The sequence below is a fragment of the Aulonocara sp. 'chitande type north' Nkhata Bay genome, linkage group LG17 (assembly GCF_057382095.1).
Source record: "Aulonocara sp. 'chitande type north' Nkhata Bay isolate Kocher_YH1m ecotype deep benthic linkage group LG17, A_spYH_male_GT1.1, whole genome shotgun sequence".
Lineage (NCBI taxonomy): Eukaryota > Metazoa > Chordata > Actinopteri > Cichliformes > Cichlidae > Aulonocara > Aulonocara sp. 'chitande type north' Nkhata Bay.
In genome coordinates, this window is record NC_141360.1 from 33,952,245 (window position 1) to 33,973,810 (window position 21,566).

General features: G+C 39.0%; 2 protein-coding genes across 6 annotated transcripts in view; one reads left to right on the top strand and one right to left on the bottom strand.

The window, feature by feature from the left end:
- lrrc17 (leucine rich repeat containing 17) overlaps nucleotides 1–16,238 on the top strand; it is a 28,242-nt gene extending 12,004 nt beyond the window's left edge. For all 5 annotated transcript variants that reach the window (XM_086268760.1, XM_086268761.1, XM_086268764.1 and 2 more), the window contains exons 4-5: nucleotides 7,292–7,447; nucleotides 12,184–16,238. In XM_086268760.1, the coding sequence (XP_086124886.1) occupies nucleotides 7,292–7,447; nucleotides 12,184–12,626 (599 nt within the window). In that variant the 3' untranslated portion in view covers nucleotides 12,627–16,238. The remainder of the gene's footprint in view (nucleotides 1–7,291; nucleotides 7,448–12,183) is intronic.
- Nucleotides 14,258–20,626, bottom strand: LOC147310436 (ras-related protein Rab-19-like). Its single transcript, XM_086268765.1, has 4 exons — nucleotides 19,775–20,626; nucleotides 17,516–17,699; nucleotides 16,700–16,803; nucleotides 14,258–16,616 (listed from the first exon to the last, which is right to left on the bottom strand). The coding sequence occupies exons 1-4, from the start codon at nucleotides 19,967–19,969 to the stop codon at nucleotides 16,425–16,427; spliced, it is 675 nt and encodes a 224-aa protein (XP_086124891.1). The 5' UTR covers nucleotides 19,970–20,626; the 3' UTR covers nucleotides 14,258–16,424.
- Between the last annotated feature and the right edge of the window lie 940 nt (nucleotides 20,627–21,566).

The following is a 21,566-nucleotide window of genomic DNA, read 5'->3' on the forward strand; positions in this document are numbered from 1 at the left end:
TATAGAAAAACACAGATGTTTATTATTAGTGCAATAACAGAAAAATGATCAGCTTTAATTAAACTAAATGTAGGAATGAAATAAACTCTGACAAAGAACAATTTCATTGTTTCTGAATCAGACAGTATTTGTCCAATTTCAGGTGCTTTGCTAAACTTGGCCGCTTCTTTGTTGCAAACAGATAAACTGCTGTGAGAGGAGTACTTCATATGAAAAGGCACATTTATTAGCTTTGCTCAGCGCTCTTCGGGACACAGTCCTGCTTATTTGTTCATTGAAATTAGGCGCAAGAGTTTTTTTTGTTGAATTATGTTTGGATTATAATCAGGCGGCAAGCAGAGACGTGTTTGTTTTATTAGCAATTTCTACACTGGCTGTCTGAGCCTGGCTGGGCGGAAAGGCGTACGCTCTCTTCTCCTTTTTCAAACTCTTGCTCAGTAGTGGAAAAGTTAGGATTAAAAAGTAAGGTTTCATATATATCATACATGTACAGGTTTTTGTGTGAAGGCAGATGTCTTTATCTGATCAGCCAGTATTTTAGGCTTGTTCTTGTTATTACCCATCATGTAATGTGACATTTGATGAGTTAAACTTTTGCAGTACTATGAAAAAGTATTTGCCCCTTCCTGACTTCTTCTTCGTTTCTTTTCTTTTTTCTTTTTGTGTGAATTTTATAGGATTTTTCACATCATCAAATAAATATTAATATTAGACAGACCACCTGAATAAAAGAAAAAAAAAATTGCAATGAAGCCAATGAGTCTTTGACATCGCTGTAGAGGAATTTTGGCCCACTCGTTTTTGCAGAATTGTTTTAATTCAGCCACATTGGAGGGTTTTTGAGGCTTTGCAGCGTTTAACATGTGGGTCATGCTAAAGGTTTCTTTGTTTTTCTGAGCCACCTTTTCTGACCCCAAAACAAAATGAACATTTTGGATTGGCCGAGTCAAAGTGCAAACTTAAAGGCATTTGAGATGCTGTTGCATGACCTTCAACAGAATTCCTCCACAGCGATGTGAAAGACTCACTGCCAGTCATTGCAAACACTTGATTGACAAGGACTTGTGCTTACCAGTTTTTAGGTTTAGGGGCAATTACTTTATCACAGCACTACACGTGCGCTCTAAACTTTGCAAATATAGTCCAAGTTCTCACCCAGGTTTTCACATCTGGTTCTATCTTTGCATTAAGCTGTCACTATGAGACTGTTGTCATAGTGACCCCAGTGTTGCCTTCAAAAAGACAGATGGCAATTTCTGAATTTGTGCAGATCCCTTGTGGTTACTTTCATGTGGCCTCTCCAGTTCCTCTTCTATCTTCTTTTTGTTGTCCTCTCACCATCCATTTAATTTAACACACTGTTTAACACACACTGAAACTCTGACACTTTCTGCGTCCATTATTCTGACCAAGTCCCACATGAGGATTTGAATACATCTATCAATGGCGAGCTTGTATCCTCCTGAGAAAGCAGTCTTTCATAGAGAATCGACAAGCCAAAACCACACAATGCAGCTTCTGTGTTGTAAGGACTTGAAGAAGCTTTTGCATATTTTCCTAATTATTTTTTTTCTACAGTAAGACATTTGAATATGTTCTTTATCTGAAGCATCATAAGGTTTCTCTGTTTTGCTCACAGGGTGAACATCCCATCCATCTCTCCACAACTTTCCTTTTTTATGCCCAGTAATGGTTCTCCCCATCCTGCCTCTTTCTAAACCACACTGCACCATAAAAGCTGTATGTGTTGTGTGAATATTCCTTAATATGGTGCAGCTGTTGTGCATGACAGTTAATTCCTGGTTTTGTGCTTTTGATTTGAAAGGATGCCCATGCTGCATATTTACTTCTCATTTTGTTCTTTTCCAGCACTTGTGTTTTCATTTAATAGTTGTATTAGCCGTGTGAAATCTAATCTAAGCATTACACTTACATGATTTCCCCCTAATCGTTTGTCTATTTGACAATCTAAGTGCTTAGAGTTTTCTTTGCTGTAATTCAGCCCAAATGAACTACTGTTGTAGTGTCTTGATGCATGAAACTAGCACTACTGAGGTCAGTTTCTTGACTATTAATATGGAAATTGTCATGACCAACAACAACCACTGATCAGAGACCACTGATCAATGGCCATTCACACAGGGTTGTGGAATTGCTGCAATCATAACATTGTAAGATGCTGTGATTCCTTCAATTCAGAGATGGTCTTTCCCTTTTTCAGTAAACGGCCTCCTTGATTTCTTCAACTAACCTGTAGGTGTGAATAGAGTGCGGAGTCTTGGTCTGATGAGTTAGCTCTTTTGTGTTTTGCCATGCACTTCACCAGAGGTTGTGGGGTTTTCCCCGTTACTCTGTGGGGGACCAGATCCTTGGGGTGGACCAATTTTTGGCACAGAGTATTTTGGTGTTTGAAAGCCACAGGGACACAGTGTCTCTGTGGCTTAAATACTAACAAATCTTAAATACTGATCTGTATGCATTGGTTTATGTTACACATCAACTTTTGAATCTCACAGTCTAAGAAGGCTAACTTGATATTTTGGTTAACTTGATGTGTTGGTCCACTGAGTTAATGTGACCAGTGAACCGTGGTATATCGTCAGATTTGATTTTCACCCAGGTGTCATCCACATACCTGAACCAATGATTTGGTGGTGTTCCAGGGTAGGACAGCAGAGCCCTCTTTTCCACTTCTTCCATGAACAAGTTGGCCACAGTGGGTGAAACTGGGAAACTGTTGTTTGCCCATGTTTTGGGCTGACCAGTTTTTGTAAAAAATGTGGAAAGAAGACAGTTCCAAAAGCAAACACACTTGGTCAGTGCTGAGAGTGCTCCTGTTGTTGAAGTTGAGGTCATTCTGTAATTTCTTACGAGCTGCGTCCACTGCTTCAGTAATGAAAGATGTAATAACATCCCTTTGTCAACAAAATCTAATGTCTTTTGGATGTGGTGTTTAGAGCTGCCTACCAACGTGTTGAGAATTGAAGCCAGAAACTTTGAGATGTTATAGGTGAAGATGATGGGGAAGGCATACTGTAATAAAAGGATAGAGTACAAATAGCACAATGTATCTCCAACTGCCACATCTGTAAGAAAAATAAACATACAACACCTGGAACACAAACTTTTGAAAATGCACAGGTGCATAAATCAACAATATACCTGTGTGTGTGTGAGTGTGTGTGAGTGAGTGTGAGAGAGAGAAAGAGAGAGAGAGTGTGAGTGTGTATGTGTGTAGGTGTGTGTGTGTGTGAGTGTGAGTGTGAGAGAGAAAGAGAAAGAGAGTGTCGAGTGTGAGTGTGTGTGTATGTGTATGGGTCTTTGTCACGAATGTACTTGAAAATGATGGTTAGAAGCCACAAAAACGAAGCCCGGGAGCCAGAAGCAGACAGAGATGGATCGGGGAAAACCGGGCCACCCGCAGCCCCCAAGAGTACTGAAGACCTAAGGCCAAACATCTTCACCCAGCAGGAGAAGGAGGGATAAGTAGACACCCCCCTCAGATTATACAGAGCACTGTGATTATATTGGTTTTAGGGCCATGATGTGATGTTAATGCCCATTTATCTACAGTGTCTTAGTAAAGTCCTTGGCCACTGTTATAAGAACAGTTTGAGTTCTTTATAGTTTGCTTCCAAGGACCCACACTATCTTTTAGTTGTTAAAGTACTCTTGAGCAATAGCTCTTCTGTGTTTTTCACAGGCTTTTAAGGTTTTCCTTTGGACATTGGCTGCTTTTTCGCTCATTTTTAGTCCAGTCTTGGTACATGACCATTTTCAGAATGTCTGTCAGGCTGAGTAGCCTGACAAACATTCTGAAAACTCATAAAAAAAGCACCCAACTTGATGGTTGAACCAGTGTTGTGTCTACGCATAACAGAAACCTTAACTACACTAGAGTATATAAAATATTCTAGGAAGCCCCATCACTTCTGATATTGTAAGATGTTATACATAAGCCAGACGTGTTAAATGAGAGCAAAAATCTTCCATCTTTTAACAGTCCCCCCGCCCAACATTATAAATCTCATGATGATGCTCAGAAACCCAGTTTTATGTTCCTAGACATTGTTTTCAAAGCTGCTGTTACAGCCGGTAAATCATAGATTTCAGTGGTAACAAGTGCTGTGTAAAAACTTGGGACATTTGACATCTGAGTAGGCAGCACAAAAATGAGTCATTTGTATATGGTGACTTGGCTGCACATACACCCACACTCATAGCACTGTTATAGCTCTCTATGGATCTCGTGGATCACAGACAGCGGGCAGATCGTTAGCAGAAAAAAAAGAGACCATATTTTAGGTTGAGGAGAAGTTGCTGTGGTTTCAAGGGTCCTGACTGCAATGTTAACTGTTTACCTTTTGGGAAACTTTTTTACTTTTTCACACTGGGGTGAAACGGTCACAGAAGCAATCAATGTAGCATGGGAGGAGCATGGTCACCGTCATAAATATAAAGTAAACAGAGTTACTAATAGGTTTTCCACTTAATAATAATCTCAACTCTGTTGCTAAGGGTTCTGAATAGACTAAGATTCATTGCACTGCATATCTGTGTTTCTTTCTCTGCCATGAAAGCATTTACATTTACAATTTAACAAGTAAGGTGCATTTGACCTCACATGACATGTGGAACCGAGAAAGGCCCATCCTAATATATAAACTACTTTATTGCATCCTAGTGCTACTATGCAACACATAATACTGCCTAACATAAACATGTGAAGTAACCTTTTCCCCCGTCAAAAGTGGGGCGTGCTTCCAAAAAAGCCATAAATGGCTGCTTACTATTCACTATGCACAGTGGACCCCCTGTAATCACATCAGCACTGTAAAAAATTAATGGCTTCACTTTCTGCTGTCTAAACAGTATAAAAAGGTTTTGCAACACGTGCTCTGAGTGAGTTCAGTGTTTTTGCACAAATTGAATATTTGCTTTGCAGGAATGACTGAAGCGCTTCATGATATTTTATGGAATCTGAAGCCAAGAAAGAAAAGACTCTGGCTACGGTCCGGTACTTCACTCCACATATCTATTTAAATCATCCTTAGTGCTAGCACATAAATAGTAGAGTGGGTTACACAGATAAATTTCCAGATTGATGCTCTGCACTCCTACTAAATAATGTAAATAGCTTCGTTCTTTGTATTGAGACTGTGTAAATACTGCATTTACTCCCTGTGTTCCTGTGTTTAACTAGTATTAGTTGTACTAATACAGGAACCTCTATGCACTGCATTGGTGAGTGGCCACGTATATTAGTGCTAAAAAGTTATTTAAAGTTGGCCTGTTGAAGTGAACCAGGTGATTCAACTTAGACTACAAATAATAGATTATGACATCTGTGAGAATTTAAAAAAAATATATATATTTATAATGGATTTTTTAAATAGATTGGGTTTCCAAAAAGGAAACGTTTTCTCATGCAGCTATAAAGCATGAAGTCCTTTTTAAAAAAAGAAAAGTCCAAGAGGTACAGCTGTTCACCGAACTAATGACTTCAGCAGATTCAGCGAGAGCCCAGTGCAGTGATAAATGACTTTCACACTTCCTGACCCAGGTCCTTCGTCCGTATCTTCCTTCATTCATCTGTCTCATCAGTAGATACATGTTAACAGATGTTAAAGCAGGAAAGTGCTTAACACTTTATCTGCCATATCTGTGCCATGAAAAAAGTGACTCCTGATAAAAGCTTCCTGATAAAACACGGTAGCTCAGCTTTTTGTTGAACTTTTACTACCCAGAGGGAAACATGGACTTCTGGTCACAGACACTACTGTCACAGCTGAATACACAGTGTAGGCGTAGGTCTTTATTTATGGTAAAACACCGAAGACCACAGATGTATCTGTCTTTGCAATGGAGGATTTGCGTTTGGCTCGGAAAACTGAAGTCCGATTTCTCACAAGGGAATCAGGAAGTTTAAGTCTAATGTTGGAATGACCGCATTTCCCTTTCCTAAAAAGCTGCTTTGACAACATTTCAGACACATTTACACCTATTGGCAGGCTGGGATTCCCTTTAGGTTTTCCAGAAGAAAATTTCTCGCCACATTGGACTGATAACATGTGCTGGAATGCTCTCTGAAGACAATTTTTGCTTCCCTGCATCACATCACAAAACAATAATCATTACACTTCCTGAGTCTGTTGGCTACATCTGTGTGTGTGCTGCATGTGTGTGTGTTTTCTTGGAGTCTGTGATGATTAATGGCACCATGCCTGCATAATAAAACCAGCTATAACATCTGTGGCAGTAAAGAGTACAACATCTGCGCTATAAATGTGTCCATAAGCATACTTCTGATGCAGCCTGTGTAAATAAATACATTCAGGAAACATCTTTGTATGCTTTGCCACACACATTTCATTCATGATTTTACTTACAAATCTACAAAAAGTTGGCATTCAATACCAAAGCAAAGCATTGTTTAATTATGTCTTAGGCCGCGCTTGCTGCCTATGCACACTTATGTTTCCTCCAGTCTATTTTGCTTCACAAACAATCAGCTATGATCCTTTTGATGATACAGGTTGCATGGACCACCTAGTCTGTTTTAAACAGCGCTACAATGTGATTGGCACGGCAGATGGGACTTCCAATTTAAAAGATATTCATGATGTTGCCCACCATGACAGGTTCAACAAATCTAATGACTCAAAAAACCACAAAGCCACAAAGTCTAATCTGTGAAGGCTTTGATCCAAAACCTCCAAAAGGTAAACTGTGATCAGAGAAACCTGAATCTATTCATTGTTAGTGCCGAACATACAGGTTTCAGCCTTTTATTTTCAGTGGTTTTGTAGTGACAGCGTCAAATCTTTATTTCACCTCCCCCATCACGGCAGGAGGAACATTTATAAAATCTACCTCCGGTGTGGGACTTTAATTCAAAACTCCAGAGAGGCTCTGTTATAGAGATTGCGATACGTAGGACGCTTTGACTGTTTAGTGCATTACTGACTTCAAAGACAAGTATGAGTGTGTGTGAGTGATGCTTCCAGTGTAAGCAGAAAAGAGATCCCTCTGGCAAATAAGTGAAATGTTGTCATACATGATGTCCCCTTTGACTACATCTTGAAAATGTAAAAAGTTGCACACAACCTGCAAACCATCTTGAAGCCATAAAGATGCAGACACATTTCTGTCTGAGTTGAAGAGCCGGAAATGTTCACACCCTCTGTTCACATATCTTTTTTTTGTGTGCACTGATGATAGTAAAAACTTTTGTCTTTCAGGTATCATGAAAGTTGAAGGCCTAATGTTTCTGAACTTTTTCTGTCTGCAGATTTGATTAGCATCCCACCTGACCTGCCATCTGACATAGTGAGGATGGATCTGTCCAACAATAAAATAAAACATCTCAAGCCAAAACATTTTGTGCTGTCCAAAGACCTCAAACTTCTCAACCTCAGCAGTAACAACCTGCACCATATAGACACAGGTAACAGAAGCACCGCTCACATATTCTCTCTCTGCCACACACACATGTGAATCTGAGCACTCGTATCTGGATATCCAAGTATTTTGTGTTGTCACAGCACAGAAAACAGACCCAACTGCACAACTCAGATAGATAAATTACATTTTTAAGGGTGGTTCAATTCAATTGTATCTATATAGCAGCCAATCACAACAATCTCTTTAAGGTGTTTTCTGCCAGGGATTAATAATAAAAAATAATTAAATACAGAGTGGTGTATAAACAAAGAGATTTAAAAGTGGTGAGTGAAGAAGAAATGCTCAGTACATCATGGGAAGCCTCAGCCGTTTAGGCCTATTGCAGCTTTTCACAGGAGCTTTTGCAGGATTCGGGGTCACCTAACTACACTACCTGGCTTGGATTTAACTAAGCAAATAGGTACAAGCCTCATATTGGACAATTACTGCATGGGGGATTATCTTTCAGCTGGCAACAACTTATTTAACCCCAACTGGTGCAATGAGTTCTTTCTCATTTCATAAACAACCGCGTCGAAAGACACATCTCATGATCGTGAAAAAGATGTTAGTGTGTTTGAGAAGGGTTAAATCATTGGCACCCATCAAGCTGAGAAAACATCTAAGGAGATTGCAGAAACTACTAAAACTGGGTTAAGAACTGTCTAGTGCATTATTAAAAAGTGGAAGGATACCCATCATCAGAAAAAAAAAAGTAGAACTCAGAGCTAGGTTTAATAGTAAACATGCACAAAGCGAAGGGAACTCAAGGGAAAACCACTAATCAGTTTGGCAAACCAGGAAAAAAGGCTTCAATTGACTAGGGAGCATAACGATTGGACTCTGGAGCAATGGAAGAAGGTCATGTGGTCTGATGAGTCTAGATTTACCTTGTTTCAGAGTGATGGGCGCATCAGGATTCGAAGCGAGGCAGATGAAGTGATGTACCCATCGTGCCTAGTGCCTACTGTACAAGCCTGTGGGGAACGTGCTATGATCTGGGGTTGGTCAGGTCTAGGTTCAGCAACAGTATGTGCTCCAAGAAGGAGGTCTGACTATAGTGAATGACAAGGTTATTCCATCAATAGGTTTTTTCTTCCCTGATGGCATGGACATGTTCCAAGATGACAATGCCAGGAAACATCATTTTCACACATGGATTAGCCACCACAGAGTCCAGACCTTAACCCCATTGAGAGTCTTTGGGATGTGCTGGAGAAGGCTTTGCGCAGCGGTCAGTCTCTACCATCAGTGCAAGTTCTAGGTGAAAAATTAATGCACTGGATTGAAATAAATCTTGTGTCATTGCAGAAGCTTACCGAAACAATGCCACAGCAAATGTGTGCCGTAATCAAAGCTAAAGGCGGTCCAATGATTTTACCATACCTATGATATCATATAGATGCTTCTAGCTCTTGAGAAAGTGTTTTTTAATCAACAATATAAATCAAAGGTTTGAACTTTTACTTCTGCTATTTGCCAGGCAGACGTACTTGTGATAGGCTGCATTCACTATCGATAACTTGATAGCATTCTTAGCAATATTTTGAGTTCTGCATCAAAAGATTTTTTTAAATAACTCAAACAATATTTGTAGGCTTTTCCTAAAATAAGATTCAAAAAGCTTTTCCCTCTAACTTGCATTTACTATGCATCATTAATGACTAAGACCATGCAATTTCATATTTTAGTTACAATAAGCCAAGAAAAACAATAATTATACTTGACTACATTTTTGTAATGATAACAAGCAGAAATTCTGGCTACTCCTTGAGGGCAGGGGCAGGACAACCATCCTCTTTGCCTACAGAATCTCCCACAGTTCTCTATTCAGGAATGTCTTATAATGTCCCACTAGAGGATTAAACTCCTTGAACACATTGCGATATTTCACTTTTTCCCCTCAAGAAATACTGCACAATTATTATTATTTTTATTTAAAATTTATTGAGATGAACCTGAGAAAGAAGCACATGTTCCACTCACAGGGAAAACAGATATCTGTGATTTATTAGAAAGATGTTGTTTATCACCTCATCTCTAAGCCTCACTGGCTTGTGCTCAGGGTTCATTTTGAGGACATCCAAGTCAATCAAAATGTGACATATTTAAAATTGTGAACAGGTTCATGGTACACACTGGGGAAAATGTGGCTAGAAATTGCAGTGCAAGCAAAATGATTGAATATGCAATGAACTTGCAATCTCATTACCTTTGAAATGGCTGTTTTGAAGACAGGGACCAGGTCTGTGACCACTCGCAGTTAGCTGTTATCTTCAAAGCAAGTCAAGCAAGTCAAGGCAGCAATAAAATGGCAATAAGACGGAAAAAGTCTGCTGTCAGTTTCTGATTAAATTTAATCAAGTTGCCATTTACATATAATAGTTGCTGCAGGACAGCAATTTAACTGCAAAATGACATAGCTGCTTGTCAACCTTGACCTATAATGGCTATCAATACATTGATGGTTGTTGCACGCTCAACCACTGGGCAACCAACCACTACAACTACTCGCAACTGGCCTCAAGAGGCAAAAAATTGCAAGGTAGTTTACTTAACTGCATTGTGACTGATTTATTAGAGAGTTCCCAAATCCTTTCCTTCCTTCAGAGGCACATAAATGCTTCTTTCCTTGTTTATTTCAGCAGTTCCCAAAATAATGTAAAATTACCCTATAGTTCATGAGAAAAAAACCAATTTTTATGGAAATATGTAACATTGGACATTGACATGGACTAGATGAGAAAGTATTCGGAATACAAATTCGACCTCAGAAATAGAGGAGTACCATTAAAAAGTGAGAATTCATTAATCTCACCGAGCTAATTATGTGCGAGTCCATCCCTTTTCTGGCAAAGAGGGAAATTCAAAAAGCTTCATTATCCTGCAACAGCACATGCAAACAATCTACTGTAGCTCACCCCACTGTGTCTAACATTCTCTGGAAACTCAAACAGAAAGTCAGTATAATTGTGAGAGCTTGTGATTGCCAGTGGCATGTGGTTTAAATCCCCAAACCCTCTTTTTAATCATGTCCACATTCAGAGTATATTCAAAAGAAAAAGTTGTTTATTTATGCTTTTCATGGGAAAGGTGGCCAGAGAGAAAAGAAACATGAATGAAAATGCAACATAAAAAAATCTGGCACATTGCATCAGTGTTCTCTTATTTGTGTTACTTTTTTCATGGAAGTCTTTGGCAGATTGTTTTGGTTTTCTAGGCCAGGCAAAACCCCAGAATAGACAAAGCAGTAATTTGATGGTCACAGGATAATGCAGTGCACTTAAAGCCTAATTTTCCTAATTTTCCTCAGACTAATAACTTTATATCTTAGAAAATGTAAAAGGAAAGGGTCCCACCCAAGGTTAAATAAATAAATAAATAAAAGTTCATAATAGTCTTTAACTAAGTCAGTTTATCCAGCTGGCATTATTTCTGTGTTATTGCAAGTGAAGTTTCAGTGACCGGATCGCGACTCTAAGTTTAGATGCTTAGATTAGGATCTCTTGAAGAGCATGGAAGAAAAGGTAAGTGTCCCTAATAAACAGTTTAGCCTTTAGGAAATGTGCTTCAGACTTTCTGGCAAAGTTGGATGAAAGGATTCATGTATTTCAGTTCCTGGGAAAGTAGCATGAATGTGGTCATTGTGGCTCCAACAAGCACATGAATAGTATCCAATTTGGGAGAGCCTCAAGCCTCATGAGTCCAGAGATAAGACATGGGAGGAGGAGGTGAAACGAGCATCCCTGCCCCCTTTATTACACTTCCTTCCTCTGCTATAGTTTCCTCTGTCTGTGTTGTTCTTGGAGATGAATGTTCATAAAGCTAATGTAGACACTGAAAGAACCTCAACACCCAACCAAACCAAAAAAAAAACTTTTTCAGTCTTCCTTTTCAAGTTCCCAATGTCATGAATTCCCTCCTTCTTAGTTCTCTACCTCCATACGTTCCTCCCCCCCTTTCCGCTCTGTAAAGATCAAAGCCTGGCCAAAGGCTGGGGAGCGTGAAATGGTCTTTGCTGTCCCATTACTCCCACTGAGAATGCATCCATGGGCATGCACGTGCACACATTAGAAAATCAGACAGCTAACAGTGACTGGAAACATTTGAGAATATCAGCAGTCACCTTTTAAATCAAAATGTTTGATTTTGCGTGTCATGAAGCCCAGCTGAAACCCAGTGTCTATACAGGGAAACTGGCCTCGGCAGCTTGCACATCTGGAAAAGCACCGTCAATACTGAAAGGTTTTAGAGCAACGTATGCTCCTATTCAGATGGCATCTTTTTCAGGTCTTGCATATTTTAAGTAAGACAAGGCTAAACTTCATACGTCATGAATGGAATCAGCCTTTCACCAATTGAAAAAATTTGGCACAGCATGAAACCAAAAATGTGACCTAGAAGACCCAGGTATGTTGATAAGCTAGAAAAAAAGCTAGAAAAAAAAGTTTGCATTGTTTTGCAACTTTTATGGAACTGGGTTATAAAAAGACTTGATTACTTGATTATTCTTAAAGATAATCAATCAGTCAACAATGAACTAAAACGGTCCAAAAGCCAAAAAATATGTCAAAGACTGTGAGAAACTATGGTAGAGTTTAAACTGTGGCAATTTCTTTGTGTGTATTTTTCTTCCTTTTTAGTCATTTTATTCTCTGTTGAGTCTTAAATTGCTCTTTAAACCTCATGAATGCCAACAGAATGCTAACTAATTTAGTTTGCACTTTTCCCTGCTCCCAGCTGCATTTGCAGGCCTGCTGTACCTCCGTGAGCTTGACCTCTCCAACAACAGTCTCCAATACTTCCAGTACAGTGTACTAGAGGACCTCTACTTCCTACGGAAGCTCTCACTGGACAACAACCCGTGGTTCTGCGACTACAACATCCACTACCTAAATTACTGGCTCAAGCACCATCCTGGCGTCCATCACACTGGCTTGATCTGCTCAGGGCCGCCTGAGTTCAAGGGCTGGCGTGTCGCGGATTACGTCAAGACCTACAACGGGGAATGTCCTGTAGATAAACAAACAGAAGGGACAGATACAGGACAGGGGGCACAAGAACAGTCAGAAAATGACGCACAGAAGCCAGGGATGGACAATAGTGATGGACAGGGTGCAAATCTTCCACAACACCTGAAAAAGGCGGCACCAAACAAATTTAAAATCATCAGGCTGAGCTAAAATGCAGACGGCTCAGAGGACTGGTAGAAACGTATACAATAAGATTGAAATGGATGTCTGAGAACAAGCTGAACGATGGCTTAATAAAAGGAGGAACTCTGTTTTGTGGTAAAATCCATTACGTAGGCTATTAGGGATAAAGCTTCCCTGTTCTGTATGGGTTGCAGAAATACCTAACTCTATCACTTTTCTCTCTTACAGTAATTTTAATTTTGACTTCAGGATATACTTTTTTTTTCTTCTAAAAAGTAGTTTTTGGTCTTTTGGTATTAACGTGTGCTTTTGTCTACTTGTTTTCAGGAAATAAAATTTGTTGTTTTTTGTATTGTTTTTTTCTGAAAATGTGTTTTACTATGTGATCGAAAATTTCCAGATACATTGCAGGTAATGTGTCAAGGATCACAAATGATTATTGCTAAAGTGTTCCATATTCCATATCATTAGCTGCTTATGGTGGGGGGGTGCTGGAGCCTATTTCAGGCACAGGCACAGAGAAGGGTATCTAAACACCACATAGAAACTCCCAACACGATAAGAAGGTTCTTGCTGTTTACTGATCGCCACCGGAGACTCCCAAGCAATGAAAAATTATCCATACAATGTAATACTGATCAATTTAAAAGGTACCCAAGAAGCTTAAATTTATAATGTTTTTTTTCTTAAATACATAACATAATGAGTCCCAAGACGAACCTAATACAATTTAATGTTCTTTTTTTTTTTTTCAAGGACAAGGCACATTAATCACCATTAGTATAAATGTGCTATTTTTTGCCAAATGGCTCATTTTGAGTTGCTGTTCCTGGGCCAGATGTTAAATTATCCATTAAAGGGCTGTAAAACATAAAAGAACACAATTAAAGGCCATTAGAAAATAGAGGAAGGAAAAAATAAAACAGGGTCAAAACTTGAGAGAATGGAGCAGGTAGCATGGAAACAATGCTGTGCAATAGTCTAGGAAAATGGGAAATGTGTGTTTGCTGAAGTCTAGCAAGCTTTAAAGTCAGTATTTGGTGTGACCACTGTTATTCTTCAACACACCCTGAACTCTTATAGGAAAAATTCTTGAATTCATAATTCCATCAATTTAGGCAAGATCTCCTATACCACTGAAATGCAGCCCCAAACCATCACAGAGCCTCCAGAGTGTTTTATAGATGGCTGTAGACACCCCTTTCCTTAATTTCTCTGTGTATAGTGATTATTTCAGGCAGAAATTACAAATTTGGATTTATCCCTCCATAAGATCTGTTTCCAGTGAACTTCAGTTCAGTGCTTGTGTAATTTGGCATACCTCAGCTTTTTCTTCCCGTTTCCCTTTCCTAAGAAAGGATTCTTGACAGTCATCCTTCCACCTAGACTATGTGAACTGAGGCTTCAGTGAAAAGCAGATGGATCAACTGAAGGTCCAGATCCATCTCTCAGGTCCCTTGTTAGGTCTTTACTGGACTGGACTTTATTTCTTAAAGGCATGGCTGTCAGATACTGTTCATCTGTTGTGGATAGTTTTATACACCTACCACTTCTTTTCTCCTCCAGTTGTCTAATTTCATGGTTTTTGGCTTTGGGAATCACCTTATTATTGCAAAATTACAATTTTATGACTGTTGATCTGTGTTATTGTTGGATTTTTTTTTCCTGGATTCACCCAAAGAAATGGGAACAAATGTGTTTGTGATAAAGCCAGCTAGTAACAAAATGAAGTAAAGATATATAATTTAAAAAGTTGTTCTTTGCTAAGTTGTCTGTTGCACATAGACACAACACTGGTTTGCCCTTAAACCTAGATGCCTTTTTAAGCTTGAATGATTCATAGGTCTGTGTTAAATAGTTTGACATAAAAAACAAACAAACACTTTTCTGGTGAGAAACAAGGACTGGATTGAAAATGAGTGAAAAAGTACCACTTTAAAATATGGCTTTTAAAAGTCTGGTTCCTTTGAGACAAAATATAAGGAATTGATGAGTGGCTCAAGACTTTTGCGCAGTACTGTGTATAACATAAAAAGGAGTCTGGAACAAACAGCAGAGTCAGTTAAACCATAATGACATAACAGCCCTTTACATTACAGATGACAAAGATTAAGCTAACTAATCAGACAAAACTGACTAAAAGGAAAGGAAGTGAGCACCGATGATGGCAATCTAACTGCTTTTAAACCAGACTGCGTGCAAAGAAATGATAATCCAAGCAATAATTCATTCTTAAAGAATAACTCACAGACTGGATCAAGGAGAAAAAAAATACAAAACTCACATGTATTTATAATTTGTTGCTTGTCAGATGCAGCACAATGTTACTGATAAGGGACCAGGCTACACCTGGATGGTCTTTTTAAGCACTGGATAACCAAAACAACAAACACTGATGATCAGCATAGCATTTGTTACATTGCTTCAAGGCTGGTGTTTCAGTGAGGTCTGCCAACTTTGCATCCTGGTTTTGACCCTGTCAGCTATGTTTAGAGGAAGTAGTCTTGGCGTGGTTCTGCCTTTAGGCTAATGAGACTTTTTCCTGCCTCCTGGTTTTCATATAAACTTGGTTAATTGTTTTTAGTGCCCTGACAGATGTTCCAAATAACCTTAGTCTTTAAGTCAATAAACAATCAGCCTACCTCATGCACAATGTGTAACAGCACAGTGCCATCTTGTGTTAACTCATAAGGAAGGCACCCATTCAGTACTCATCAGCCCAGCCCTTCTCAGGAAAATTCCCCTATAATCGGCTGGGAACTTAAAAGCAAGTATGAATTACTGTATGAACTGTGAACTATATTAATTTCTGGTGAATGTGGCCTTCTTAGTCTCAGGATCCCCCTCATTAACACACTAAAAATAAGGACATATGTTGGAAAAAAAACCCCAACCTTCAGAAAATTTCACAAGTGCAGACCATGGTGCATTAAAGGCAGTTTCATTTTGTTCACAAGCATTAAAGCACAACAAAGTGCAACCTCTCACAGACATTTTTAAGCATGTAAGATATCATTATCCGTGTATCTTTTGTATCTTAGAAAAAAACAAGGGCTTAAAAATGACATTATTCACAGTGATTTGGCTCATAGCAGACCCCCCTCTGGACTTTTTCAAACACACTGCAGCAGCAGAGGATCACAGCTCATTACAGAGACAACACAAGAGGTCACTTGGGTGAAATACTCAGTCCTCTGAAAGCATTTAGTAACAACATCTAATTGTCTTTCACTGGCTTTTCAAAAGCTCTATAAAGGCACAAAGAAAAAACTTCAACAAAAAAAAAAAGAAAGTAAGAAAGAAAATTGGGACTTTTTTGTGTTTAACTGATTGCACATTTGTTCCCAGTAGGTGTGATTGTAACTTGTAAAAACAGCCATAATAGCTCTTCAGTTTATAAATGAATTGCTGGATTCATTTTAAGTAGCCTCATGACATCTTGTGGAAATAAAATGGTATTAAATGGGAGACAAAAGCAGTCCAAGTAATGCTTGACATGAATGAGAAACGTTTACTGGAACTTTCCCACAACACTGATTACTCCCATCACCACTCTGTTATTCTCTAAATGAAAAGACTGGTCAACTATTTTTCAGGTCAGGTAAGTCACAAAAAAAGTACACTGGTTTTCTTGCTTGTTTTTTTAAGGCAATTATTTTCTGATAATTGCCTGAATCCCCTCGATGCATATATTGTTGAATGTTCTTGAGCCTGTGCTCGCCCTTATTCCCACAGTGATGTATCTCCTTCAGTTCTTCAGCTCCATCTTTCTCTTGCTGCCAACATCCAATGTCGGTCCCTTTTCTTGTCCTGTCTGCATTTGTATCAGCAACACGATTTTTTTTCTGGTGTGTGTGTGTTGGCACTTATGGTGCCATTGATTGGCCGAGAGTTGGCTCGCAGCAGAACTCGAGGCGTGTCCTTGCTCTCGGAGTCTTCAGGCTGCACGTTAAGGCCGTTACGAGACAGCAGCTCTCTGGCCATCAGCATGAAGGCTTCGTCCACATGCTGACTATCCTAGAAAAATATAAAAAAAGCTCTATATAACAAGTATCATCAGCATTAAATGGTCCCATCTATTTATTATATGCGTGTATTACCTTTGCAGATGTTTCTAGTGCAGCCAAAATGCCTTTTTGTTTTGCCAGATTGCAGGCTTCTTGAAACTGAACCTCCCGTTCCTGCTCCAGGTCACATTTATTACCTAAATGGAGAGAATAAAGAAGCTAAGTGATGTACACACAGTGACACAGGTTCTGTTAATATTACCTTGCACCTAATTTACATAATAAAGTCAAACTCTACTCGTGTCCATACAGTACTGTGAGCAGTAACACATGTTAATTTTAAAATGTAGTAAGCAGCAGCAAGACTCCCAAGACACAAATCAAGCTTAATTGACTAAAGATAGGGCATTAAGTTAGAAAGAACAAAAACAGAGGTGGCTGGGTTGCAAAGTGGCTTGCAGATCGCAGGAACAGTTGAAAATGATACAATTGTATATTTTGCATAAGCAGGCCATGCTAACTACAATATTTCTTTATTTAGTTGAGCTTGGTATCATTTTCACTTAAAAACAAAAGTGCATTTCTTCAGTCAAAGCATCCTACTCACCAAGCAGCATTCACTTATTTACACAATGACTGATGCATCACACCAGTTTTGGGGGGGAATTGGGAAAGACATTCATGATTCAACCACTGAACATCTGTGTGAACAAGCCTTTCGAACTCCTTAGCCACATCACAGGAGAACGTTTTCACAGTAATCTGTGTAAAAACTGCCAGGAGAAGAGGCTTTTTCTCATTTAAAGGCTATTGTAATCAAATTCCCAGTATTCTTTAGGGCTAACAGCATACCAAGAAATCTTCATTTCCTTAATGCTTTCAGTCGTTATCAGTCCTATCAGCACTCACCTATGAGTACGAGAACCACATTGGCTGCTCCATATAGCTCCACCTCTTCTATCCAGTGCTTCACCGAGTCAAAAGTTGAACGCCGTGTGATGTCATAGGCAATCACCGCACCGTGAGCGCTGCGGTAGTAGCTCTGGGTGATCGTACGAAATCTTTCCTGACCTGCTGTGTCCCATACTTGCATCTGCAACAATAAATCATATTTAAGAAATTACAGGAGGATGGTATCATAGTAAAGTAAAGAGTATTATTACTATATCGAGACAATCATTTCTGGATTAAGGTTTTTGTTCTCAGTGCTCTGTATCAGTGAAGTACTTACTCCAAATAAAGATATCAGGATTTTGGAACATGAAAATTTCCACCTAGTGCAAGGCAGCTCAGTGGATACAGATGTTAATCTTTCAAAATGTGATATGGAGTGCCCCGCAACACGAGTGCTATCTGGACCACCCACCTACACACATAAATGCTCACACAGTTGAGCACTCATTAGTCTTCCCCTGAATAACAGTCCCCGAGGACCAGACAGACCTTGTTAGTGTGGTAACAACTGTCATAGTAACAAACAAGACTCACCAACCCCACCCCATTTGTTTTAATGCTATGTGATGGTTACACCTAATGCAGATTATAGACATATGCTCAGATCTTTTTTGAGCATAGACTTCTACATGCATATGATGCTGATCAATATAAATCTGCAATGCCTTTAAAACAGGCTAATGACTCTTTTATGTCGATGTGAACGGCCTCGTTTTGTGACTAAGTAACTCTTTGTAGGGGCTTTCAAATACCTGCTTTTCTGCCTTAATGAACATCATACGAAAAGTCTATCATTTCAATAACAGAAGAACCCAACAAAATAATTTATAAGAAATTAATTTTAAGTTCCTATTGGTCCATACGACTGTGATATAACTTCTGATCACCAAGATATCCAGATATTTTTAATACCAATAGTCTGAATTATGAGGTCTCAGGCTTGCAAAATTAGATGGTGTTGTAAGACTACTTATGAATTACATCACCAGTGTGTGAATGTGTGTGTGAATGGGTGGATGACTGGATATGTAAAGCGCTTTGGGGTCCTTAGGGACTAGTAAAGCGCTATAAAAATACAGGCCATTTACCATTTTACCATGAATTGATTGAATCTTTAAGATGATCCTACACTGTGATTTGCCGATGCTTAAAAACAGACAGGCTAAAGTGAAAAATAGAAAGTTTTCAGAAGATTCAATGCAGCTGAAATGATACCAGTTAACACAGAATCTTTAAACATCCACAGTTAAAACTCGCCATTTGAAGTTGGACTACTTCCCTTTGCGTGCTTTTTTTTTTTTAGAAATAGTTCACATCATTGCTATACTAACGCACGGATAGTTGTAATATTTCCCCTAGCTTTAAAAAGATGATCTATTAGTTAAGGAGAGAATGCATGCCATGAATTTATATCATGCAACCATCTGTTTGCCCACCAAACACTGCAGTTACTGTATTTGTGTGTTTGTCTTGAATGACATACTGTTTCTTCCCCTGTGATTGATGAAGTTAGAAATTAGGGGAACAAAAAGGAGGCATTAAAAAGCCACACTACCATGTCTGTGTTTACTGATCAGTGCAGATAGTGAATGAACATGTATTATACACAAGCCACGACTTAACTGTATGAATAAGGAGCTAGATGTATTTATCCAAGTAGGCATTCAGACCAGAAGTATATCACAGCAATCATGATCCACCCAAACAATTAGTTCCTTTTTTTGTGTGTAATGACAGCACAGAGAAGTTTATTTTTACTCATACAAAAGGTCAAGCAGAGAAACCTGAACTACAGGTCCTTCGTGTGAGTGGCTGGCGTGACCCGTTTACAACTCAGCATACAGTAACTCGCACTGTAACCGAACGACTCCCCATTGTTATATCATTTACTGAGAAAATGAGAGAAGTTCATCACATCTGCACATTTAAAAGAACTATTGTTCCATTCATCCAGGTTCCTCACTCCTCATGACATGAGCAGACCTGTCCTAAATGATATATTTAATCTAATCAACAGCATATGGACCGGCTAAAGTGACTTAAAATAGATGTATTAACTAGTACATTAACTAGTAAGCCAGAAACTTAACTTGGATTTTTTTTTTTAGCCTAACTCAAGCCTCAGAAAAGGAAAAACCCAAACTCTCTCCCACAAACGCTACCAACTGCCTTTCACACACACACGCACAGACACGCACATTACGGGGAACTCACCTTCACCTTCTTCCCCTCAATGTTCAGTGTCCGTACAGTGAAATCTACTCCGATGGTGTTCTGCTGTTTCTCTGAGAAAATCCCAGACTTGAAATTCTGAATCACGCAGGTCTTCCCCACGTTTGAGTCTCCAATAAGGATTAACTTAAACAGGAAGTCAAAAGTATCATCATGTTCAGGTGCTGGCATCTCCATGATGAAGTCACAGTGCAATGTGTGTCTTTTCCTGGGAATAAATGGAAGGAAATGATCCCTCCAGTAATGTAGATCGCTAGGAATGGGTTTTCTTTGAGGGTAAGAGACGCTGGGTTATCTTTGAATTTGAATCAAGACTCAGTCACAAGAAGGAATATGGATATCAAACTTGTGGTGTGTTCAAAGTTTCAACAGGGAACAACTGAAAAAATGCCCTGGCTCCTTCTTCTTCTAACAAAATCTACAGTTGGTAAGCAGGCTAGATTTCCATCAGCAGAGTAGGTTTAGGTAAATATGGCCTGCAAAACCAGTTTAAGGCTGGTGGAAGGTTTGTCAAGATAGAGAGCAGTTCAAAGGTTAAAAAAGCTTCAGACAATCCATCCAGTCATTCAAAAAAATTTCCTAATAAGTCTGCATGTCTTCTGTTTTTAGTTCAGTCTGCCCCTCTTGTGTTCTTTCAAACAAAACCGTCTGAGTTCTGCTTTTCTTTTCAGCAACTTCTCAGTTGTTGACCCACTTTTTAGCCCCCAGCAAAAAACAGCACACGGCCTGTTGCCCCTTTGCACAGGTTCTGGCTGTCGCAGCAAAGGAGAGCTTCCTCAAAATAAGAATTTTTAAAGATGTGTGTCCGTAATCCAGGTTGTCTAATCCACCTGCTGCTCTTTCACACACGTGTCACTTTCCTCCACCTGACTCTCTCCCTCCCTTTTATTTTCTTCCCTCACCAGTTCTTCCTGTTTTCTTTTTCGCTGTTTAGAGCACCTGTTGTAACAATAGAAACCTGCTCTACCTGCTTTTCGCAAGTAACCCAGCCCAGCATCATTGTTGGATCCTGGGAAATGGAGTCTGTTGACCACCTACACACACAATATGTCTGCTGAAAATCAGAGAATATTACATTATTGAAACTAAGCATATTTCTTTAAGTATTATACTTGAACTCAAAGCTATTTACATTTTAGGTGCATAGGTTTTTCATATTTATATCCTGTTCATAGCCTGTACATAGCTTGTACTCACTACAGCCTGTACATACTTATAGTTATAGAATATTCACAACATACCTCATACTGTGTACATTATAACATAATAGACCCATTTCTGTAATATACTTACATATCTATATTATTGCTAATATATATTGTAATATATCTATATCACTAAAGCACTTCTGGATGGATGCAAACTGCATTTCGTTGCCCTGTACCTGTGCATGTGCAATGACAATAAAGTTGAATTCTATTCTATTCTATTCTATTCTGATGGGAAAGAGAAAGTGCACTCTTTTAAGTCACTTTTAAAATTTTGCATATTAGAACATAGTAAAAATTTCGGCCTTACTAGTTTCTAAAACATTTTTAGGAAAAACTACACAAAAATCAAAGAAATGTGTGAAAAACGGAGAAAATTCAATTATTCAGTAGCTTGAAGCACCAACTTTAGTAGCTATTACTGTGACATCGTCAGCCTTTGTCCCAATTCTTTTTACTGTATAAGTTTCAGTTCGCTAATTTATGCACAGCTCTCTTAAGGTCTTGCCTTAAGAGAGGTTGAGGTAGAAGTTTTGACTTCGACTGGGACATTGCAGCACCCTTTT

What these genes read in the sequence shown, in the direction of transcription:
- LOC147310436 (XM_086268765.1), bottom strand. Translation starts at nt 19,969, where the DNA reads ATGGAGATGCCAGCACCTGAACATGATGATACTTTTGACTTCCTGTTT. An exon ending in TTGAGGGGAAGAAGGTGAAG is followed by an intron (nt 17,700 to 19,774) that starts GTGAGTTCCCCG and finishes TTATTGTTGCAG; the next exon opens with ATGCAAGTATGGGACACAGC. An exon ending in TGTGGTTCTCGTACTCATAG is followed by an intron (nt 16,804 to 17,515) that starts GTGAGTGCTGAT and finishes CTCTCCATTTAG; the next exon opens with GTAATAAATGTGACCTGGAG.